This window comes from Ceratotherium simum, chromosome 8 (genome assembly GCF_057802395.1).
Source record: "Ceratotherium simum simum isolate JZ-2026a chromosome 8, ASM5780239v1, whole genome shotgun sequence".
In the NCBI taxonomy this organism is placed as follows: Eukaryota; Metazoa; Chordata; class Mammalia; order Perissodactyla; family Rhinocerotidae; genus Ceratotherium; species Ceratotherium simum.
The window spans coordinates 16,675,474-16,699,042 of NC_141907.1; the positions used below are offsets into that span (position 1 = coordinate 16,675,474).

At 36.9% G+C, this 23,569-nt stretch overlaps 1 protein-coding gene across 1 annotated transcript in view; it reads right to left on the minus strand.

The window, feature by feature from the left end:
• Positions 1–407: 407 nt before the first annotated feature.
• Positions 408–23,569, minus strand: part of KCNIP4 (potassium voltage-gated channel interacting protein 4) — a 204,442-nt gene continuing 181,280 nt past the window's right edge. The window contains exons 5-8 of the mRNA XM_087434144.1: positions 6,397–6,504; positions 4,339–4,443; positions 3,658–3,720; positions 408–1,904 (exon numbers count right to left, since the gene is read on the minus strand). Coding sequence (XP_087290270.1) covers positions 1,857–1,904; positions 3,658–3,720; positions 4,339–4,443; positions 6,397–6,504 — 324 coding nt within the window. The 3' untranslated portion in view covers positions 408–1,856. The remainder of the gene's footprint in view (positions 1,905–3,657; positions 3,721–4,338; positions 4,444–6,396; positions 6,505–23,569) is intronic.

The following is a 23,569-nucleotide window of genomic DNA, read 5'->3' on the forward strand; positions in this document are numbered from 1 at the left end:
CAGAAGCGTCAGAGAACACCCTTTCTTTGCTCCATCCCTCAAATCCCTGGAGTGACCTCTTTGCAATTCTCACTTCAGATACAGTCTTGCAGCTGTAATTTAAAAGAATACAAGTAATTTCTGAAGAGTCATAATTGCAGAAATGCTCATCCTCCCTCAGAGCTTTTGTCCTGGTCCCCCTGCCTGGTACAGTCCTTCCTCAGGCCTCTGCTCATTTGTTACATCCTCAGATCATATTAGCTAAAACATCTGCCTGCCCACTGGCCTTGCTTTACTCTGCTTCATTGCACTTAGCATCACTCAAAGAGCAAGATATCTACAATCTAGAAAACACCATAAGAAAAACATAATATTTTTAATCTAGAAATTATAAAATTTGTTAGAATAAAGACCTATAACATAGACAGTAGAGTTATAAACATTTTATTTGCTTTTATTTTTTCCTTTTGAAATACAAAATGTGCACATTGAGTTTACACAAACACGCGATGGCATATTTCAGTGTACATGTATTGTACTACTCTTAATTTCTACACTGGTGATAGCAGGGCAGCTTTCAACATCCTATCTCTACACCAGAATAGATACCTGATTTATTGTTGCAAAGACAGTTACAAATTTCCTCCTACTGTAGCCTTTTGGTCTTTGTGATATTTCTGCAAAACAGGGGAGGTGTGAGTATCTTTAGTAATGTGGCAACTTTACAATTTTGGCTTAAGATCATTAAGAAGAATCTGAATTATTGGAGTTTTATGATGAACTAAATCATGATACAATCTAGATGAATTGCTTAGCACTTATATTCATTATCTGCTGAATTTTAGTATTGTACTTCTTGATATAATGGAATCACTGTTGCTTTCAAAGTGAGTTCTACTTGCTCTTTGTCCCCAGTAGGCATTGGGGTAGTCAAGGTTTCTTTGTCCCTGAATGGCATGTAATATAAAGGTGCTGTGAGGGAGTCAAGGGAAAGGGGATGGAATTGGCCTTTAATGCTGTTAAGAATTACTTGTTATAAAGCATTACCGTGTACTGGAGGGCAGATACCCTGACCCTTTGCATATGCCTGTAAACAGCCTCACTTTGTTTCACACTGTCTTGGGCTTCCACTTAATGACACAATAGAAAACAGTCAACCTGTAGGATTGAACAAATCCAAAATTATATACATCATGGAGGCCTTGGCTGTGATATGTATTATGAAAAATTAAATGTTTATTAAATAAGCTTTATTAGGCATATGCTGATATCTGGTGATAAATTAATTATTTGTTTCATGTTATAAAAAATGCCAGATAAATGAATGTCTTTAACAGAAGGCAGCAAATCCATAGAAACTGGGGCTATGTGTTTGTTTTTCTTAATTGTAGTAATCTTGTTTTGTTTACTTAAAGTATATAAATGGAATTACAGCATACAAACATGAAAATTAACTTCTGGAAATTAAATGCTGATGCCAATATTTTAGAAAACCATTTAAAATCCTGGGGCTGAATACATACAAATGAGTAGCAAAAAACACTGGTATTTTAAAATCACTGATAATGTGAAAGCCTCAATAGTCCCATGGCTAAAGAATCAATAAAACTAGATGCCAGATTCTATTACTTTTGAATATTCACAGGGTATGAAATGATTTAGCACATCCCATGAACTCAGTGGCATTATGAAAAGGATGCAAATTTATAACTGGAAAACTCAAATCTTTTGGGGATTGCTTTATATTAAAACAAAGCTTATTTGCATAATATGCCTCAGTGTAAAGCTGAGCAATCTATGCTAAAAGTGGTAGCTCCAACTTTAAGTGTGGTAGAATAGTTCACATTTGTCGTTTGATTGAGGATGTATTCCACAAGTTAAATCACATTTTCAAAGAGCTGCATGGAGCGCATTATGTTTTCATCCTATAAAAGAGAAACGGGATTAAATTCAACAGATCTGCAAGGGGAAGTACACTATTTTGCCTCTAAGTACTGCCTCCCGCCACCAACCGCCTATGCCAAAAGCTCAAATACTAAGTGTTTGCAAATGTAAATACCATTCTATCCATTTTCCACATAGGTAACTGTGGAGAGCCCATTTAATGTTTTATTGATTCTACCAGGCTTTAAACACTTCATTTAAATCTTACTTGGTGTTAATAGAGGGTATTTCTCAAATCAGAATGCCAGAATGGAAACTACAGAGGGTAAGACAAAGTGAGCAAATGGAAATTTTGGCATTCCGGGTAATCACAAGCCAAATCACAGAGACTTGGACATGTAGAAGGAAACAGAGCTTGTGTGTGAACTAAGAGCCAACTTCAGGAGGACTGGAGGCTGGGGCGTGGGAGACATGTTTGCAATAATTACGCTTCTCTTTCTGGGTCTGTTAGGGCTAAATCTCTGTGGCCTTTCGAAACCTTTAAAAACGAATGGTCTCTCAATGCCGAGAAAGAATTGTTTTGGAGAAACCATTGCCCAGTGGCTGTGTTCAGTTTAGCATATTCCATAGAAACTTAAGGGGACAGACTTTGGGCATTATCGGGGCACGTGGAGATTATATGTGAATGGTACTCAGTGAGTTGTTGAGAGTAATGGCAAATGGTAGCTGAACTAATGACTCCAATGCTAGAAGCCAAGTAAGAGCATCACCATTAAGCAGGTTGATGTCACCATCAACCTGTTCTATCTAAGTTAATGCTCTCAAAGACCACGGCATTGAAATAGGAGCTGAGAAACAAGCAGGCATCAGGAAAGGGAAGGTCTATCAATTTGAAAATAAAGAGAAAAGCTAAAGCACCAGCAAACCTCTTGGTGTCCATAATTATTTTAAAAATTCTTAATTGTGGTTCTACCCACACATCAAGCCAACTAATTCTAAGCTAATACTCGTCTCCCACCAGAGGATGGCCAGCCACCTGAATTTCTCCTCTGAGAGAATTTTCTGCTCTTTATTTTGTGACTAAAGACCATTACTGCTTCAGCCAAAAAGCCACTTCCTGTCCACATACATTAAAACAGTGATGTATCTCTTAGAAATCGGATACAGTCATGCGTCACTTAAAGACAGGGATACAGTTCTGAGAAATGGGTCGTTAGGCGAGTTTGTCGTTGTGTAAACATGGTACAGTGTACTTACACAAACCTCGATGGTATAGCCTACTACACACCTGGGCTATACGGCACTAATCTTATGAGACCACCATCATCTATGCGGTCTGTCATTGACCAAAGTATCGTTATGTGGCACATGACTGTACAAGCTTGTCCAGAGATGGATACTTGGCTGTACTGGAATTCTAAATCTACAGAGATATGATAGACAATATACATGTTATATGCTAATTCTGGGAAAAGAGCAATTCAAATCTCATGTGTTTCATCCTCAATGATGAGTAATCTCTAAAGGATTTGGGGAGAAAAACATGCTACAGGTGCAACTTTTGTATCTCCAGGGTTTCCTACATAACGTGCCTCAGGGTAGGCCCTCTTTAGATGTTGATTAATGGAATGTATGAATCTGTGGTTATTTCACAGTGGTAGGCTTACCTTGGCTGTATAGAAGTGGAAACCATATGACCTCTGTATTTTGCTCAATTCATGGTGGTGAGCTGACAATACTCAATCTAGCTGCTAAGAAGGCAAAAGTGATAGTTCCTTTACTACCATTACTTACTTTTTGGCAACTTTCGATGAACTCATCTATGGTAACGACTCCATCTTTGTTTTTGTCCATTTTCTGTTCAGGAAGAAAAAAACAAAAAAACTTTATTCAGACTTACCCCTTGATACCCTCACACCTGAACCAAAAGAGCTGAAGCTGCTTGTTTTGTGGGGAGGAACTGCTTCAGAGCACAAACTAGTACTTAGTGGTGAGAATCATATGGCCGACCACTTTTAGGTGGTTCCCTTTGCAGCAGAATGGTGAAGATCTAGAGTCACTCTGCCCTAGCTAAAATCCTCCCCTCTAGCTATGGCAGAGCCTTGCCATAAGTTTCAGCCAATTTGCCGAAGCTTTCAGAGCCTTAGTTTTCTCATCTGTAAAATGGAGCTAGTGAGGATTTATAACCTCATAGGGTGTTGTGAGAATTGAATGAAAACAGAACAAAACACGTGAAACGTGGCAATTGGTTAGTGTTCTATCTAGGATATGTGAATGTTCAGTAAGTACAGTTATTAGTATTATAATAAATTCAAAACCAAAATTACTAAATTAATATGATGGTATATATTCTATTGTTTTGTCCCTTTCGGTAAAAATTCTTTTCCTTTGCCTTCTTTTGATTTATCATGATGCTTTGCAAACATCAGGACATTTTTAGTTTCCCTCCCTTTCTGACTTCTGTTGCATTCCTACCTGGAAAAATGTTTCGACGTGTTGTCTGGGAGCATCTTCTTTGAGGACAGGATATGTGCATTTACCCATCATATCATATATTGCTTTCATTATATCAAGCATTTCCTGAAAAGAAAAAGGCACGCACATGAGGCTGCATGCAATGTATGAAGAAACCACTCTGAGAAGCTTTGACATTATTCCTACTCAATTTCAAATTTTTTATCTTTCTTTGATTCTTCATTAAATGTCTTTTGGTTGTCCCAGAAGGAAAGCCAACAGCTTTATGCCTTAACAGCAACACAATCAGAATGTAAGTATCAATTCTGATCTTGGTTTCAAAGTGAAGTAAATTCCTGCATGTCTAACATGATCAGGAAAGAAATGTTCTGGTTTAATGTTCGGACTTCCATATACTTCATATAAACAATCATTATTTTATTATTATATATCTCATATGTTGATCATCAATTTTTATTTATTGAGAATAAAATAAACTCCACATCATGAGAATTATACTGAAACCAACTGGTATGTCTCAAAGCTTATTAGGATTTTCATGGTTTTTTCCTACTATGCCTTTAACTAAAGAAGTCACACATAGATTAGTAAAAATATTATGACCATGGGAAATGTTTTGAAATTTTGTTAAAACAAAATCTAGTTTTTGACTTGCCAATTTTAATCTTAGTCAAAATAATATCTAATTAGTTAAACATTTAGATTTATTGTTTACATTTGTTTCTTTCATATTGAACTTTTCACATAAAAGTCTCTGGATTAAGTTGATATTATGATGTAATAGGCATTTACTTTTGAGAGTATTCAATTCTGTTACAAATGATAAAGTAGTTTGTAGTTTGTAAATCATAGGTGAAATCTTTTAAGATTTCAGTGTATATAAGTATATATATATATGTATATATATTAAGATTTGAGTGTATATAAGTAGCAAAAAGTTTGTTCGACAGGCAGACTTCATGAGACGTGTTAGGTATAAATAGTAAGAACAGCATGTTTGTGTTAATCATAGAAAGGGATTGAAGAAATAAGAGATATCTAATGTTGTGGGGGCACCTGAGTACTAAATGTTTATTGTAAACCAAATATACAAAAGGCACTAACTATCCAGGATATGTTCAATATATGTGAACACTTAATATTCATGAGGTCTTAATTCAGCCACCTATTGGTGAAAAACATTCTAGCCCCACATTTTCTCCTCAAGAAACACAAATAAAACCCATGGCCATTGATCAGGCTAAATGTCCTATCTGAGGTCAGGTGCACCTGTCCCTATGTCTCCAATAGAGCAAGTTCATGTCATTGGCCCAAGGTACCTTTTGTTTGAGGGGCCCCTTACTCTAAACTCAACTCTCGGGAAAGCTCTAAACTCAACTCTGGAGGCAGAGAGAAAGACAGGACGTATAGACATTGAGCCACACCCAGGATTCAGATAATATGGTCCTTCAACCCCACTTGCACCACATCCTAAATTTATTAACTTACTCCATCTCTTTTCCCTTGCTTCTTTCTATGTTTTAAATTGGTTTAATAAACCACTTGATATGAGCTTCCTAATTTGGTCTGTGAGCCTTCTTGCTTAGATAGCCTGCCTGGAAGCATATTTGGGGGCCCCACTATTGCACCAGGTCATTTCCCACACAATGCAGGTCATTGTACAATCAATATAAATTTAAAATTGTGTGTCTTTCCATATGGACCACATTACATGGGGGAAAAAAAGGTTACAGCCGAAATATTCTAACATGGTTTGGATACATTTTCTTCCTATCTGAGTCCAACCACTGTCTTTATTCCATTTATAGTATTTATTAAAATACCATTAGGAAACAAGGGTATAATCCTTATGCATTTTACATCCTCTTTGCAGATTCACCATAAACTATTCCTATCCATTCTAAATTTTGTATTAGAATATTTCTCCACCACCGCATAAAATATTTTAAACATCCTGAAGAAGTGATTTTCTAATTAATAGTTACAAGTGCTTAACATTTTGAAGTTAAAAAATGAAAATGGTCCAAAGGATAGCTGTATTGGTAAGGTATTTCTTACTTCTTTAGTGATGTAGCCATCTTTATTTATGTCATACAAATTAAATGCCCAGTTGAGTTTTTCTTGTACTGTCCCCCGAAGCAAAATGGAAAGACCCTTGATGAAATCCTAAAAAGAAATAAAAATACAATTTGATGCGACATTTCTGAAAAAGTAAAATAAACTCTGATAAAATCTTCTCTCAAAAAAAGAGAAGCAAGGGTTGCAGCCCTCTGATTTTGAACCATTTATTTAGCAAAAGAATCAATGTGTTCTTGGTCATCTGCTTCTGAGAGTTCTTTGTGGGCATAAACCACTTCTTATGTTTTAACAGTCTCATCTTCTAATTGGAAACTGTGACTTAAATCAACTGTGGAACTAGAAATTGTATCAGAACAGACACCCAAACAGCAAGATGCACACGCTATAAGTGGTATTGTCTTTCCATTACAAGTACACACAATTCTTTTACTGAAAAGGATCTAATAATAACACTGTTATCTTTTAAAATACAAGCGCATACATAACCCATGAAAAAGATCTGTTAAGAAATGTGGGCTGTCCTTAAGATATGGGCCAATTGTAACCTTTACTTAGAAATCAAGTTATAATGTGCATGTGGGCAGGGGTTAAGAGCATGGAGCTGGAAGCCAGACTTCCTGAATTCAAATGCCAGTTATGTCACTTGATAGCTTTATGTCCTCAGACAACTTAACATCCTTTTGCCTCAATTTTCATATCTGTGAAACGGAGATTATAGTGTCTACTTCTTAAAGTTTTTATGACAATTAAAATAGTTAAGCTGCTTATAACAGTGTCTGGCAAGGGCACTGGCTATGTGTTTGTCAAGTAAATGGAGCCCTTAGCCAATATCATGGTTAGACTGGTTTAATTATATTGCAGACAAACCAGATTAACTTGATCAAATTCATATATATTTGTTGTTCTGTAGAACAGAGTGAACATTACAATGTGGTGAATTCTGAGCTCACATAGAGTTGATAATTCCTTGTCAGATAGGAATGAAAGAGCAGAAGGAAAATCCAGAAGTGGCCATCTGGCTGAATTTGCATTCTCTCTCGACATTTCTACATTTATCATTTTATAGCTGTTTTCCTCTCTCAATTTCTTAATTTTTTTTTTTTTTTTTTTTTTTTACTTTTTAAAATAGGTAACATTCATATAGTTCAAAATTTAAAAATATGTGAGATGTTTGGTGAAAAATCTTCCTCACATTCCTGGACCTTAATCATTGTATTACTTTCCCCATAGACAACTGGCATTAGTAGCTTCTTGTATTTACTTCCAAAGAATTTTTGTGCATATACAAGTATAAGGCATATTTTTTAATATATATTTCTTCTCCCTGTACACAAATGATAGTCTAACAGGCTGTTCTGTACTTTTTTTCGCTTAATAAATCCAAGAAATAATTCCAATCTTTTCACTGTTGCATAGTATGTATGAATGTATCATAGTTTAATTAACCAATCTCCCACTGATGAATATTTAAAGATTTCCAATCTTATTAAAAAAAAGCTATAAAAAGTGACCTTATATATAAGTAATGTATAGTTGAACAAGTATATCTATAGGATAAATGCTTAGCAGTAGAATTGCTGGGTCAAAGGATTTGAACATTTGTAAATTTTAGACTATTTCCAGACTGCCCTCCAAATTCTCCTCTCAAAATAGATGTATGAGAATATTATAGTTTGTCAATACCATACAGTATCAAATTTTGATCTTTTCCAATTTTATAGATAACTACTCCTTTCTTAAATTGCTTATATTTGAGCATTTTCTCTAAATGTCTTGATTTATAGAACCTCTTCACATATTAGAGATTAGGGATATGTCTTCAAGTATTGTTTCCCAGTTTGTCATTTCTTTTGATTTTTCTTATGTTGATTTTTGTAAAGTAGGCATCTTTTTATTTTTATATTCTAGAATTTGTCAGTCTTTTACTTTACGTCTCTTGGTTTATGCCATATTGAAAAGGCCTTTCCCATTCTGAAGTTATAGAAAGATACTCCCATGTTTTTTTCTAGTACTTTTAAGGTTTACTTTTTCACTTTTAAATCTTTATCCCATCTGGAATTTATCCAGTGTTTTTAGGTAGTTATCTGGTTTTTGCAAAATTATTTATTACCCACTGATTCAAGATGCAAGATTTATCGTATCCTTAGTTCTTTTATGTATTCGTTTAGATTTCTGGAATTTCTATTTTATTTCATTAGTATATCTGTTGATCTATCTACTTCTACTACATTGCTTCAATTATTAAAGCATTTTAGCAATTTTAATAGTTATTAGGACTATTGCCTCCTAATCATTCTTCTTTTTCAGCTATTTTCTCTCCTTATTTTTTGTTGTTTTAATATTCCACATGACCTTTTGAATCATCTTGTCTGTGTGTGTATATATACCTGTTGGATTGTTTGTAGGGTTCGAGGTAAATTTACAGATCAACTTTGGCAGAACTGACAACTGCATGTTGATGAGTCTTCCTATTCAAGACTATAGGATACCTTTCCCTTGTCCAAGTCATTTTTGTCACTGAGTGTATTAGTTTCCTATTGCTGTGGTAACAAGTTACCACAAACTTAGTGGATTCAAATAATACATGTTTAGTACCTTACAGTTTTGGAGTCAGAAGTCTGAAGTGGCTTGACGGGGCTGAAATCAAGATGCAGGCAGAGCTGCGCTCCCCCAAGGGGATCTAGAGGGACAATGTGTTTCCTTGCTTTTTCCAACCTCTAGAGGCCACCTACATTACTTGGCTTGTGGCCCCTTCCTCTATCCTCAAAGCACATCACTCCAACCTCTGCTCCCATTGTCATATCTCTTCTTTCTCACTCTGATCTTCCTGCCTCCCCCTTATAAGGACCCTTGTGATTACAGTGGGCCCATCCAGATAATCCAGGCTGATCTCCCCATCTCAAGATCCTTAATCACACCTGCAAAGCTCCTTTTACCATGTAAGGTAACATATTCACAGGTTCCAGGACAGGATGTAGACAGTTTTTGGTGGTCCATTATTTACCATACCAAACTCTGGTATATTTTAGGCCTTTTTGTTTTTTCTGAATTTTTCTTTCACGTTTGTTAGTCATATTTATTTCTAGATATTTTAATCCTTCTGTTGCTGTTATAAATGAGGCATTTTATTCTATTACATATTCTAAATTAGTTCTGTATGTGAAAGCTATTTATTTCTGTATAATAATTTTGTATGCTGCCAACTGAGTGTTCCTATTGTATATGATTTTTTTGCAATGGATACTCCTGGGTTTTTCAGGTATGCAATCATATTAGCTGCAAATGGAGTTTACTTTACCTCTTCTTTCTAATTTTTATATTTTTAATTACTTTATTTTTTCTAACTACTGAATTATACCTCCAGAACAACACTACCTAATTACAATAATAATAGACATCCTTATTTTGTTACTGAATTTAATGAGACTATTTCTAGTTAAATTGTTAAATAAGTATACCATTCCCATTTTATTAAAAATATTTATCAAGAATGACCATTGACATTTTTTGCAGAAACGGAAAAGCTGATCTTCAAATTGATAGGGAATAGCAAGAGGCCGCAAATAGCCACTATTGAAAAGCAAAAACAAAGTTGGAGGACTCACACTTTGCAATTTCAAAACTCACTGCAAAGCCAGAGAATAGTGTGGCACTGGCATCAGGACAGATATATTGATAAATGCAATAAAACTGAGAATCCAGAAAGAAACTCAAATATCTATGGCCATTGATTTCCAACAAAGGTGCCATGACCATGCAATGGGGAAAGAATAGTCTCTTCAACAAACGGTGCTGTGACAACCGGATAACCATATCTACTTTACTTCCTATCTTTATTCAGGATAAAATGTAGAGTGAGAGAAAAAGAGGACTCAAGAGAAGGCCACAGAGAATGCCAATATTTAGTAGGCAGAGAGAAGAAGAAAAGCTGGCAAAGGATCTTGAAAATAAGTTGCAGGAGAAGTAAGAGAAGTCAGGAGAGAGCATTTCACTGGGAAGAGATTGTTCATCTTGATACAAGACGCTGATGAGGACTGTAAAGTGTTCACTGGGTCAGCAACATGGAGGCTACCAGTGACTAATGGGAGAGGTTTCAGTGGAGTAGAGGGAGAGAAGAGTGAAGGGAACTGTGCAGAAAGCTCACCAATCTTGGCTACATATGAAGATAGAGGGACAGGGCTATAGCAGAAGAGGAATATGGAATCTCAGGAGAGATTTTTGAAGATGAGCACATTGAATACTGAAGGGAGGAACCTAAAAAGAGGAAATTACACGAAGGTGGACCTCCCTCAAAATATTTTCCTCCCATCTTCTGGAAAATTGTTGTACTAAATATATATATCTGTAACATATACCATAATTAAGAGGTAAATGACACCCTTTGGAGTTGTGCAGTATTCAACTTGCAAACTAGAAGATTTGGACTTTTAAGAAGGTATAAAATAGTCACTGCAGAGCATGGGAAGGTAAGCTTATCAGAGAAAGACTGCTGGACAATTGTGTAAGGCCAGATGTGGTTGATCTAAATCTTATCTGTTGCTTCAAATAGCTAGTAATAGTTATGTGTCCTTAGTTGAGAAGAGGGGCTGGATACAAAGTCTTTGAAGACATGCTTAGAGCATTCGTTCTCAAAATTTAGCTTGCCACAGAATCACCTGGGGAGCTTGCTAAAACAGATTGCTGGACTCCACCCCCAGAGTTCCCGATTCATTAGGTCTGGGGTAGGGCCCAAGAACTTACATTTCTAATAAGTTCCAAGAGGATGCTGATACTGCTGGTCCAAGGATCACACTTTGAGAACCACTGGCTTACAGGAATCATCACTGACATTGGCCCCATCACCAAACAAAACAAACCAGAGCAACAATGAAAGATTTAAAGACAGCACTTTTAAGTCACTTGTGGACTTCCTTTGCCTCCCGAGTAGGCCCTTAATTTCCATTTGGTGCTTCATCTAGTTCTGCGGAAGCACACTCCATCTCTGGCTCTAGTGACGTAGCCGTGACCGGGGCAAAGTCAGGAAGCACACTTTATCCTTTCGGTCAAGGCAATTCATTCCGTAGTTGGCATGCGGATCCCAGCATGTGGCATGCTGAACCCATGCCACATCTGAGAGTGATCCTCAGTACTCCTGCTAGGATTGCTGTGACGGAGATGCTCTGTCTTCCCTGCTCGACAACAACAATCAAGCCTGGAGCCCGGGAGCTGCTGCATCTTCTTGAGAGCACGAGGGAGCCCACTCTTAGGTTGTAGCTACCCCTGTATCTGGACTTTTTGCTCCTGTGAGCCAATAAAGTTATCATCTCATTTTGTTAGTTAGTGTATGATTTTATATTGTTTGGGAAGAAAGTATCCTGATTGGCAAGCTGACACAATTCACATCTTCCTCTTAAATACTATGTATCCTGAAACTACTTACATTAAAAGATAGCTATGGATGTTTAGCACCCCTCTTTCTTCTAATATACCATCTTGCAGGATGATATCAATAAACAGTTATTTCAAAACAAGAATGAGTCCTTATTTTGTGCAAAAGGAAAATGAGAAACTCAATGTGGCTTACATAGTTTTTGCTCCATGATTTTCTGAAGGGTAATTGAAATCCATCAAGCAGGAAGTTGCAAGGCTTAAAAAAAACAACTCTCAAGAGTACTTGGCAGTTACCTTACTTTTATCTGTCAAAGAAGGTTGCATCTGTTGCCTAATGTATAAAACGATAAGGGGGGATCGACACTGAATTCTGGTTTAAGGTGTTTGAAAGATACAATTTCAGGTACTACCTCAAGTCTGCATTTGTTTGGAACCTAATAAAAGGTATCAACATGTCTAAAAAATAACAAGAAGTATATTTCCCAAGATTTGTAGTCTGATTTTATCACGTAGAAGACGTAATATACTTATCTTGGTTGATACACAAACTGTCTATTTAGGTAATTTAGTGTCTTAGAAGGTGATTATAACCATATTAAATTAAGTTAGAGGAAAGTTCTTTGGTTTGGGCTCACTGGAGGCCATTAAAAATTAATGATTTTTTAAACAAAATTCAGATATAAATATATAATAAATGTATACATAAATATAATGCTTGGTTTATGTAAAAAAACAGAAAACTGTACTGAAGAAAATTGCAATCACACATAATCCTATTACCTATTCACATTGGACATTTCCATTATATCTTTTTTTATGCATACCTGAGCATATATTTATAATAAGGTCATATGGTTTATATATAAATCTGTATATTTCACTTAAAATTATGTGTTTTCCTACATCACTGAAAATTCATTGTGGCATCATTTAAATAACTACACATTAGGTTGAACCATATGAAATCGCCAATATTTTTGATCATATTTGCCAAGAATAGTAATTTCATATGGTTTAATCTAACAATACTATCACAGTGGCTTTTGAACATTTTGGACCCAAAACCACAATAAGATACATTTTAAACGGAAACCTAGTACACACACACACACACACACACACACAATTATACACCAGAAACTAAAGTTATTACTCTGATATTTCTTTCCATTTCTCTTCTTTTGGTCATTAATCTGTAAATTAATTTTACCACCTACTAATGGTTGCAATCTGGAGTTTGGAACACTGCTTTGCATATGGATATACTGTAATTTATTTAACCATTATTTCTTATTGTTGGGTATGTAAATTAATTTAAATTTTTCTTTATTATACATGATGCTGTGGTAAACAGTTTTCTCTATTTCCCATCATTTTGACTTATTTCTTTAGGAAAGAAGTGGAATTCCTCTGTTAAAGAGCCCTAGGAACACTGAAATTTAATAGTAGTAATGACTATAGTTTATTGATATGTGTATGGGGCCCTGTGTAGGCAATTTCCATGCATTATTTCATGTCAGCCTCACTCAACCATAGGGAATAGGATTGTTGTCTTTGTATTACAGACGGAGGCTCAGAGAAAATATGTCGCTGAGTCAAGTCATACAGGCAGTGAGCAGTGGAGCTGGAACTTGAACCCAGGCCTCTGACTCGAAGCCGAGGCTCTGATTTTGACTGGAACTGAAGCAATGGGCTGTGGTTATACAGAACAGTGTCATATAGACATATGTCATATCTCTCTTTTTGGTACCATAGGACACAATTTGAGGTGATATGAAACAGTGACTCATGGTGATTGTAATTCAATTACTTACTAATAACATTTGTAGAACATTTGGAGGTGCCAGGAATTCATAATTCTTATCATAAAATTACTGCATTAATGAATTATAAAATGGCCTTAGCTTCTAAAAAGAGAAACTGAATGAGTATGTGAATATACATGTGACTATGAACTCTATAAGAAGATAAGATCAACTAAAGAAGAATCCCAACAGTTACATGTCCAGGAACACTAAAACAGACTGAGAGAAAGAGAAAGATCAATTCGCTGAGACTGACCAGATGTTAACCAGGATCACTAACATTAATTGAGCATTTTCCATGTGCCAGGCAATTTTCTAAATTCTTTAGATCCATCATTTAATCTTACAACAGCCTTGTGAGCTATCTATCACTATTATCTCCATTTTACATTGAGGAAATTCAAGCACAGAGAGATTGAGAACCTTGCCCCGGAATCACAGCTAGAAGCGGTAGAGTCTGGATTTGAACCCTGTGTCTGACTCACAAGCATGTATGTGCTCTTTTAGATGAGAAGAGATTTCTGGAGCTTCTATGGAGGTTGGAGTGTTAAAAGAGGAGACTGGGGCAGGAAAGATATAAGATGAGCCTGGAGCATCTAGTAGTGCCAGAAAACAAGGAAGTGATCAAAGAAACAAACAACAACAACAAAAAAACAAAAGAAAAAAGAAAAAAACAACCGCAATGATGGGGGTATGTCGAAGGGACGCAGAAACCAACTGAGAGAGCTTCCGGTGGCCAAGCTCGAAAAACTTGAGCAACAAAATAAATAAGGTCATACTGGATAATAACACAAAGTATAAAATAAATATCCATTAGTCCATAGTGATATAAATAACTGATTGAATAAATTCATAAATGGAGGAGAAGAGAAAAATTTCCCATGCAGAATAATTCCAAATCAATTATGTAGATACTCCACCCTCAAGGAGGTGGAGCTTAACTCTCAATCCTTAAGTGTGGTCTGTGCTTCCAAATAACTTCCTTCCAAAGGGTACAGTTTGGAAAGAGGGGAAAAAAAAAGTAACCTTACAGTTGAGAAATGACCAACACTACTTCAACCAGGGGACCAAGGTTGATGTCATGAGTATAAATCATGTTGCTGGTATGTACTCTTAGCATTATGTGGTAGAAAATGGCACTTTACCTCTGTGGTCTTCCTCCCCAAAACACATATCCCCAGTCCAATCATAAGAAAAAACATCAGACAAATCCCAACTGAGGGACTTGCTCTAAAACACCTGACCAGTACTCCTCAATACTGTCAAGGTCATCAAAAACAAGGAGAATTTGAAAAACTATCACAGCCAAGAGGAACCTAAGGAGATGTGGTGAATAAATCGTGGAACAGAAAAAGGACATTATGGCAAAATCTAAGGAAATCTGAATAAAGCATGGACTTTGTTAGTGTATAGTACATATACACTAATAGTGTATCCATATTAGTTCATTAATTAAAACAAGTTAACTGTATTAATATATGATGACGGTAATAGAGGAAACTGGGTGTCAGGTATATGGGGACTCTCGTACTATCTTTGCAATTTTTCTGTAAATGTAAAAAGTTTATTTAAAAAATGAATTAAAAAAAGAGGAACCTGACCTTCAGACTGGAGGAGCAGATAGAGATATGTATTGTATGCTTTTCTCTTGTCTATCTTGTAATAATCTGCGCTACCCTAAGTTTCATTAAACATTACAGCATGTGCTATGGGGGACTGAAAGGACATGCCCTTGGGGACCCCAGGAAGGGCAGCTGTGGCTGGAGGAACTGGATACCCCACAGCAAGACCACAGGGAAAGAGCAGGCCAGAATGACAGGGTGACTAGCAAAAACTGGAACATATGCAGCATGAGCACATTCCTCGGGAATCAACAGAGAGGTATGGATGGGGCTCAGGTCAGAGAACCCTCATGGTGAGGACAGTGGGATTCTACAGAAATTAGTCATGAAAATGGGAGAATGGAAGCTCCACAAGGAGAAAAATAGTCTTTTGTTCACTGTCATGTCCCCAGCACCTTGAAGAGTGTTTGGTATGGAGTAGTGCTCAATAAATAGTTGTTAAATGAATGAAATGAGAAGACATCTAAGCTACCTTATACTTTACTTCAATAAAGTAAAGAGCAAAGCTCCCTGGAATGGTCACTAGACAAGAAGAACAGAATTACATGTACAGGATGTATAGGGGTGTGTGTGGGTGTGTGTGTGTGCGTGCGTGTGCATGCTGAGGGATATAAGAAGGATAAAACTTAGTGATTAATAAATCTGATAAAATAGGAATTCTATACCTTTTGGTAACATTGCCTAAATAATTCCCCCTGATGTCTGACATTTCAAAAGAAAACAGCTTTTTAATTTGACAAAATGACTCATCCCACAAAGAATGTTTTCCCATAACCATAACGGATATTTGTGGAGAAAAACATTTTTTCTCATCACTGAGAACGACAAAGAAATTACTTTTTAGGTTTATAATGTCTCCAGGGGGTGCCACTCACATTCATTCTGTATGAATTGGATTGTCAGTGAATGGTGTTTTCTTGAAGCTCTGAACTATGGTAGCTCTGATGTCAAGTCATCAGTTTCCTGTAGTAAGCAGGTAGAGCTATTCCAGAATTGTTGCAAAGGAAAACTACATTTAAAGTCCGCCTCAATAATTCAAGTAAACTGACCATTTGGGACACGCTCAGAGGCGGGCATTGCCCGATGGTGGTAGTGTTGGAGAGAAGACAACTGTTCAAATGGTGGCAAAGGTTCAGGGTTGGTTGTGCAGCCGGCAATTGTGTCAATAATCAGTGATTTTTGTGAAAGAGATGGATTCCTGAGTGGCAATCGTTCAAGTTGATGATGATACTGAGTAATCAAATCACAGAATGTCATCTTAGACATCATCTAGCAAACACTGTGTTTCAGTCTCCCCCTCAGTAGGAGACAATCTGTTGTGATAGCTGAGAATGGGAGTTGAAAAACTATGGCCCTGGGGTAAAATATGACCTACCACCCATTTTTGTAAATGAAGTTTTGTTGGAACACAGCTACGCTCATTTATTTAGAATTTTCTATGGTTGCTTTGTGCTACAACAGCAGAATGGAGCAGATACAACAGAGACTCTATGGCCTGTGAAGTAAAAAATATTTCTAATTTGGGCCTTTATGGAAAATTTTCCTGTAAAAACTGCACTGGTTAAAACCATAGGTTTAAGAGACTTGGGTAGAGCTGGAGTTCAATCCTGGTTCTGCCATTTACTGAGTGACTCAGGACAAGGCACTTAACCTCTCTAGGTTTTGGGCTCCTCATCTCTAACATGTGGCTAATAACACAAGTCCTTCATTTTTTATGTGCAATTCACCACCTCCTTCCAAAATGTTTTTGGTAAACAGAAAAAGAAGAACATTTATTGTGAAGACAGAGGGAGGTGGTAAATTTTGGTGCCAAAATCTATTTGTGCCAAAACCTGAAGTGAGCTGACATGAAACTATTTCTAATATCTACCAATCTATCATCTATCTATATATCTATCTATCTGATCTATCATCTATCTATTATCTATCATTTATTTTATCTATCACATTAATCAGAGGATGTTAACATATATCAACACTTCCAAATCTTAGTGGCTTAGCATAAATATAAGCCCATTTGTCACTCACATGCAATGAAACATCAATAGGGAGGGGGCTCTGTTCTGTGCAGTCATTCAGAGATCCAGGCTCCTTCCATTTGTTGCAAGGCCGCCTGAAATATGTGACCTCCACAGATGGGAAGAAAAGGAAGGAGATGTGGTCACTTCAGTCCACATCCCATTGGTAAAAACTCAGTCATATCTCCACTTGCTGCAGGAGAGGCTGGGAACATGGCCTCGTCATGTGATCACGAGGTGCATCACACGGACATTGGTGATCAGTAGCAGTCTCTGCCATGGTTGTCGTTTATCATATTTTTGCTGCACAAATATTACACATTTAATTATAGCATGCTGCAGACCCTGCTGGAGACATTACATAGTATAGGGTATGTACACAGCATTACTCTTCTAAAATCTGCAAGACTGAACAACAAAACTCAGCTGGCTCAGAGAATTTCAGATGAGGGACTGGGGATCTATATATACCTCACAGGCAGGATAGCACAGTTGCTAAGAGATGCATTCTGGGGCCAGAGTGCCTGAGTTTGAATCCTGGCTCTCCTGCTTTCTAGGTGTGTGACCTTGGGAAGGTTGCTTAACTTTTCTGTGATTCCCTTTTCTCATTTACTAAAAAGGAGATCAGAATAGTACCTAGGAAGATTAAATAAATTAGTATACGTAATTCACTCAGCACAACGTCTGACTCATAATGAGTGCTAAACAAGGGTCAGTTAGTATTATTTTTTGTAGCTATTATTATTGTTAACATTATTTTTAAACACTTAGTACAGTGACTGACACACAATAAGTGCTTATTATATAATTAGACACAGAACTATCTTTCATAACATCACGGACAGAGTAATCATCCAGCCTTTGCTTGAATATGTTCAATGACATGAGACTACTGTTTAATAAGGTGACCAAGACCATTATTAATTGGCTTTGTTAGAAACATCTCCCATGAAATAACTGCTATGGTTGACATCTTGTAAATATCAAGTATGTTGGTACCAGGCACTAAACCAAGGCCTTTACTGCCATTATTACTTTTTCATTCTTTCATTACCCTGTGAAGTAGCTTTGCTTGCCGGTGTTTTAGAGATATGAACACTAAGGCCCAGAGGGTTTAACTCAGCCCAGGGTTCCACAGCCACTTGACAGCAAAGTGGGGAGGAGATCCAGTCATATCTGGATCCAGGGCCCTTCCTGTCTTATTCACTTTGCTCTTCTGGTTTAAGCAAATTTAGTGGAAAACTTCCATTTCCCTTTATTGTAAAATCAGAATAGTCTCTGCTATACCTCCCAGGATGCTATTGCTACTCAAAATATGTTCATTGCCTAATTGCTTCTGTTTTCCAGAGACTTTCTCAGTAGCTAATCAATTTAGAAAAATAACTACAATAGCCTAGGTTTCAATTTGATTTTGATTTAACATTTATTAACTTAGCCATTAGTTTGCCTTTAAAGGAAAGACATTTTACCAACATGCTTCTAATATACAGCCATTACAACTAATTTCCCAAATTATAATCAGCATTCATCACAATTACCAGCATTTTACATAAATATTATAATAGGAATGTTATGCATGCTCCTCTGTCATTAATGTTGGATTAAATTTACATATGAAATTAGATACAATGTGTTATAGGTAATTGATGGTACATTTCTGCTATATAAGTAATTTCAAATAATGAAATCACTAGTAGTTTTTGCATTACTCAATTTCCGCAAACTAGCTATAAAAGTTTTTATTAGGTGAACTGGAACCTTGACTCCTATATTATAGCTGAACTAAGGCTGTGCTGGAATTACTCTTGTTGGTAAAGTGCAGCAAACACCAACGTGATATTATCAGGGGGTGATCATAAGCTGCCATGAGCAGAAGAAACGTCATGGGGGTCTGGTACTATGACACTCTCACAGGTCCCCCATTGCCCCACTAGCTCTGGGGTACATCCGTGACACCGGGATACACCCAACTGCTCTGGCCTTGATTGCTGCAGCCTTCTTAGTCCACACCTTCTGCTCAGCCACTACCAGCTTCTACTCTTGTCTTCTCAGTGATATTTCTTGGTTAAGATCTTTGAGACCTGATGAGGTTCCTGGCCGAGAATCTTCATTTTAGCAGCGCTCAGTCTGCATTGGTACCTCGTGTGTTTGAGGAGACACTGGGGCCATGACTGAATGACATCTCAGAAGGCTGCCCCTTTCTTTTCTCAGCCTGACTCCATCAAGCCCTTGCTGCCAGGTAGCTGGCCATGCATAAATGAACTTTCCCTCTCCTAAATATGAGAGGCTTTGTTGAAATATAATTCTACCAATTTAATTTTAATATCTCTTGAACTCCTCTCCTCCTTCTAATTTTCAATGCCTCAATTGAAATGCTTCAATTTCAATGCCTCAGTGCAGGCTTTCATCAGCTCCTGTCTGGACTCCTGGAATGAAGAGCTGCTAACTGCACTTCTTGTTTCTAGGAACATAGCTCTGATAACTTCTCTGCTGAAAATTCCTCTAAGACTTCTCACTTCCTACAAGATAGTCTGACCTCCTCAACATACTGCCTCAGACTTGTCAGGATCTGGCCTCTGCCTCCTTCCCCAGCCTTCCCTGTTGGCAATCCCCTTTTGTATCTTCTGAGTGATTTACAAAAGCATTCTCTTTATTCCCATGCCCAACTTACTCTGCTCTGCCTCACTCCCCACTGCTTCCCATCCTGAGCCCTTATTCTCTTGACCAGCTCCTGCTCGTCCTTCAGACCTAGTTTATCAAGTCCATGGGCAGGCTTCCCTAATATAGCCCCACCAGAACCTTTCCTTGTTGATCCCATTCCATCATCCGTTTTCCTTTATCATGGCACTCACTGAAATTTCCGCTCATGTGTAAGATGCACTCTCCCCTATTTCCAAAAAGCATATCCCCCAAATAACCTTGTTTCCATTATACATATTAACAATTCTGCACCCAATTCCCATGTGTGTGGGAGGGCTTTCCCCACACCACCAAGCAATCCCTGACACTACCTGGGTGTCCTACAATTTAATTCAATTCTAACACTACCAACCTGGAGATAGAGTCAGATCCCACAGGTTAAGGACTCAGTCCTACAACATTGCCCCAGTCCCCACTTCAGACGCTAAACGCAAGTCCAGGTTGTCACCTGTGCTTCTGACCGATGGTCTACAGACTGGAGGTTCCAACAAACCGCTCTTGGGGTTCGATTACTTTACTAGAGCAGCTCACAGAACTCAGAGAAACACTTTACTTACTAGGTTACTGGTTTATTATGAAAGGATATGACTTAGGAACAGCCAGATGGAAGAGATGCATAGGGCAACATGTGGGGAAAGGGTGGAGAACTTCCACTCCCTCTCCCAGCACACCCCTCTCCCCAAATCTCCACGTGTTCACCAACCCAGAAGCTCTCTTAACTCTGTCCTTTTGGGTTTTTATGGAGGCTTTGTTACCTAGACATGATTGATTAAATCATTGGCCATTGGTGATTGATTAAACTTCCAGCCCCTCTCTCTTTCCTGGAGGTCAGGGAGTGGGACTTAAAGTTCCAACTCTCTAAAATTCTCCTAGCTACCAGCCCCTATCCTTAGGTGCAGTCCAAAAGTCACCTCATTAACAGAACGAAAGGCACCTTTATCCCTCTCATCACTTAGAACCAGGTGTTTTAGGAACTCTTTGCCAGAAACTGGAGACCAAGACCAAATATATATTTCTTATTATAAGTCACAATATCACACATATATTAAAGAGAGAAACCAGAATTAATTATAAAGTAAAATAATGGATAATTCTATTCCCTAGAGACCAAGGACAATCATTCAGAATATAAGCAAATAGATGTTATACATTTTACCCATAGTTTTCCTAACAAAAAGAAAAGGCAAAAGTCTTCATAGTTGATCAGAGTTAGTGTTTGTTTTATTCTCCCAACATTTAGATTTAAATATCTTACTGTCTATGTCATGCTCTGTACCATATGAATGACATTACTATATATGTAATATATATATTATGCAATTTTATTCATGAAATGCTTATACATAAGAATCAGTAGGATTGTGTTCTGGATATTCACATAGCTAAATATATATATATTTATAATAAAATATATATTTAAATATAAAAGAATATATTTTAATATATAATATACAATAATATATAGTATACATACAAATGTATATAATAAATATACAAATACATAAAATATTATATATATTTAGCCCTATGTGAATATCCAGGACATATTTAATCTTATAGATGCTTATATACAGTATTTCATGAACAAAATGGCATGTTTTCTGTACAAATCACTTAAAGTACATAATTTGAAGAGAGATTTCCTTGTAAAACTGTCAGGCTGGTGAATATAGAATTTTTTGTAATTAATATCTTTCTTGTCTCCTCCGCTTACTGGGCCTTTGAGATCAGGGTTTTGACTTTATTGGGTTTGTATTTCCAAGGCCAACCACAGCGACTGGCCCACAGCAGATGCCAGGAAATGTTAGTGAAAGTGTTGGCCTTCTGGGATTGTTGTCCTGCAGTTGGGGAAATGTATTTTCCTTGTACAAACAGATAAAAGTACTAGAAAGCAAACTAAATGTGTGTTGTACTTGCACTTCTTTTGAAAGATAAGAGCAGCTTCTTGACAAAACAATGAGGGAAAGAAAGCATTTTTGGGCTTTTTTACCCTATCTCAAAATTATCAAGCGGTACTAAGAGAGAAGTTTATAGCAATAAACACCTACAGTAAAAAGGAAGAAATATCTCAAATAAACAATGTAACTTTACACCTCAAGGAGGTAGAAAAAGAACAAACTAAACTCAAAATTAGCAGAAGGAATGAAATAACAAAGATTCGAGTAGAAATAAATGAAATAGAGAACAGAAAAACAATAGAAAAAATCAATGAAACCAAGAGTTGTTTTTTTGAAAAGATAAACAAAATTGAGAAAACCTTAGCTGGACTAAGAAAAAGAAAAGAGAAGATTCTAACAAATAAATAAATTAGAAATGAAAGAGGAGACATTACAACTGATGACACAGAAATGAAAAGAATCATAGGCGACTACTATGAACAATTCTACACCAACAGACTGGATAACCTAGAAAAAAATGGATAAGTTCCTAGAAACATACAACTTACCAAAACTGGATCATGAGGAAATAGAAAGTCTGAACAGACTTATAACTAGGAGATTGAATCAGTAATCAAAAACTTCCCAACAAAGAAAAGCCCAGGAATAGATGGCTTCACTGGTGAATTCTGACAAACATTTAAAGGACTAACACCTTTCAAGTTCCTCCAAAAGTTTGAAGAGGAAGGAATGCTTCCAAACTCATTTATGAGGCCAGCATTACCCTGGTACCAAAGATAGACAAAGGCATCACAAGAAAAAAGAACTACAGGCCTATATTCCCGATGTAGATGCAAAAATCCTCAACAAAATGCTAGCAACAGCCAACAGCCAACAACACATTAAAAGGATTGTACACCATGACCAAGTCAGATTTATCCGTGGGATGCAAAGATGATTCAACACATGAAAATAGGTTAATGTGATATACCACAGTAACAGAATAAACGACAAAAATCACATGATCATCTCAAAAGATGTAGAAAAAGCATTTGACAAAGTTCAACACTGTTTCATCATTAAAAACCATCAACAAACAAGGAATAGAAAGAAAGTGCCTCAACATAATAAAGGCCGTGTATGAAAAGCCCACAGCTAACACCAGGCTCAACGGTGAAAAATTGAAAGCTTTCCCTCTAAGAACAGGAACAGGACAAGGATGCCCACTTTTGCCACTTTTGTTCAACATAGTACTAGAAGTCCTAGCCAGAGAAATTAGGCAAGAAAAAGAAATCAGATGACATGATCTTAGGTATAGAAAATCCTAAAGACTCTGCCAAAAACTGCTAGAAACAAATAAGCAAATTCAGTAAAGTTGCAATATACAAAATCAACATACAAAAATCAATTGAGTTTCTATATACCAACAATGAACTACCTGAAAAGGAAATTAGGAAAATAATCCCACTTACAATAGCACCACAAAGAATAGAATAAAATACTTAGGAATAAACTTAACTAACGAGGTGAGAGACGTATATACCAAAAACTATAAAACATTGATAAAAGAAATTAAAGATAACACAAACAAAATAAGTTCAGGGATTGCAAGGATTAATATTGTTAAAATGTCCATACAGGGGCCGGCCCGGTGGAGTAGTGGTTAGGTTTGCATGCTCCACTGCGGCAGCCCAGGATTCGTGGGTTTGGATTCCGGGCAAGCACCAACTTACCACTTTTCAAGCCACATTGTGGTGGCG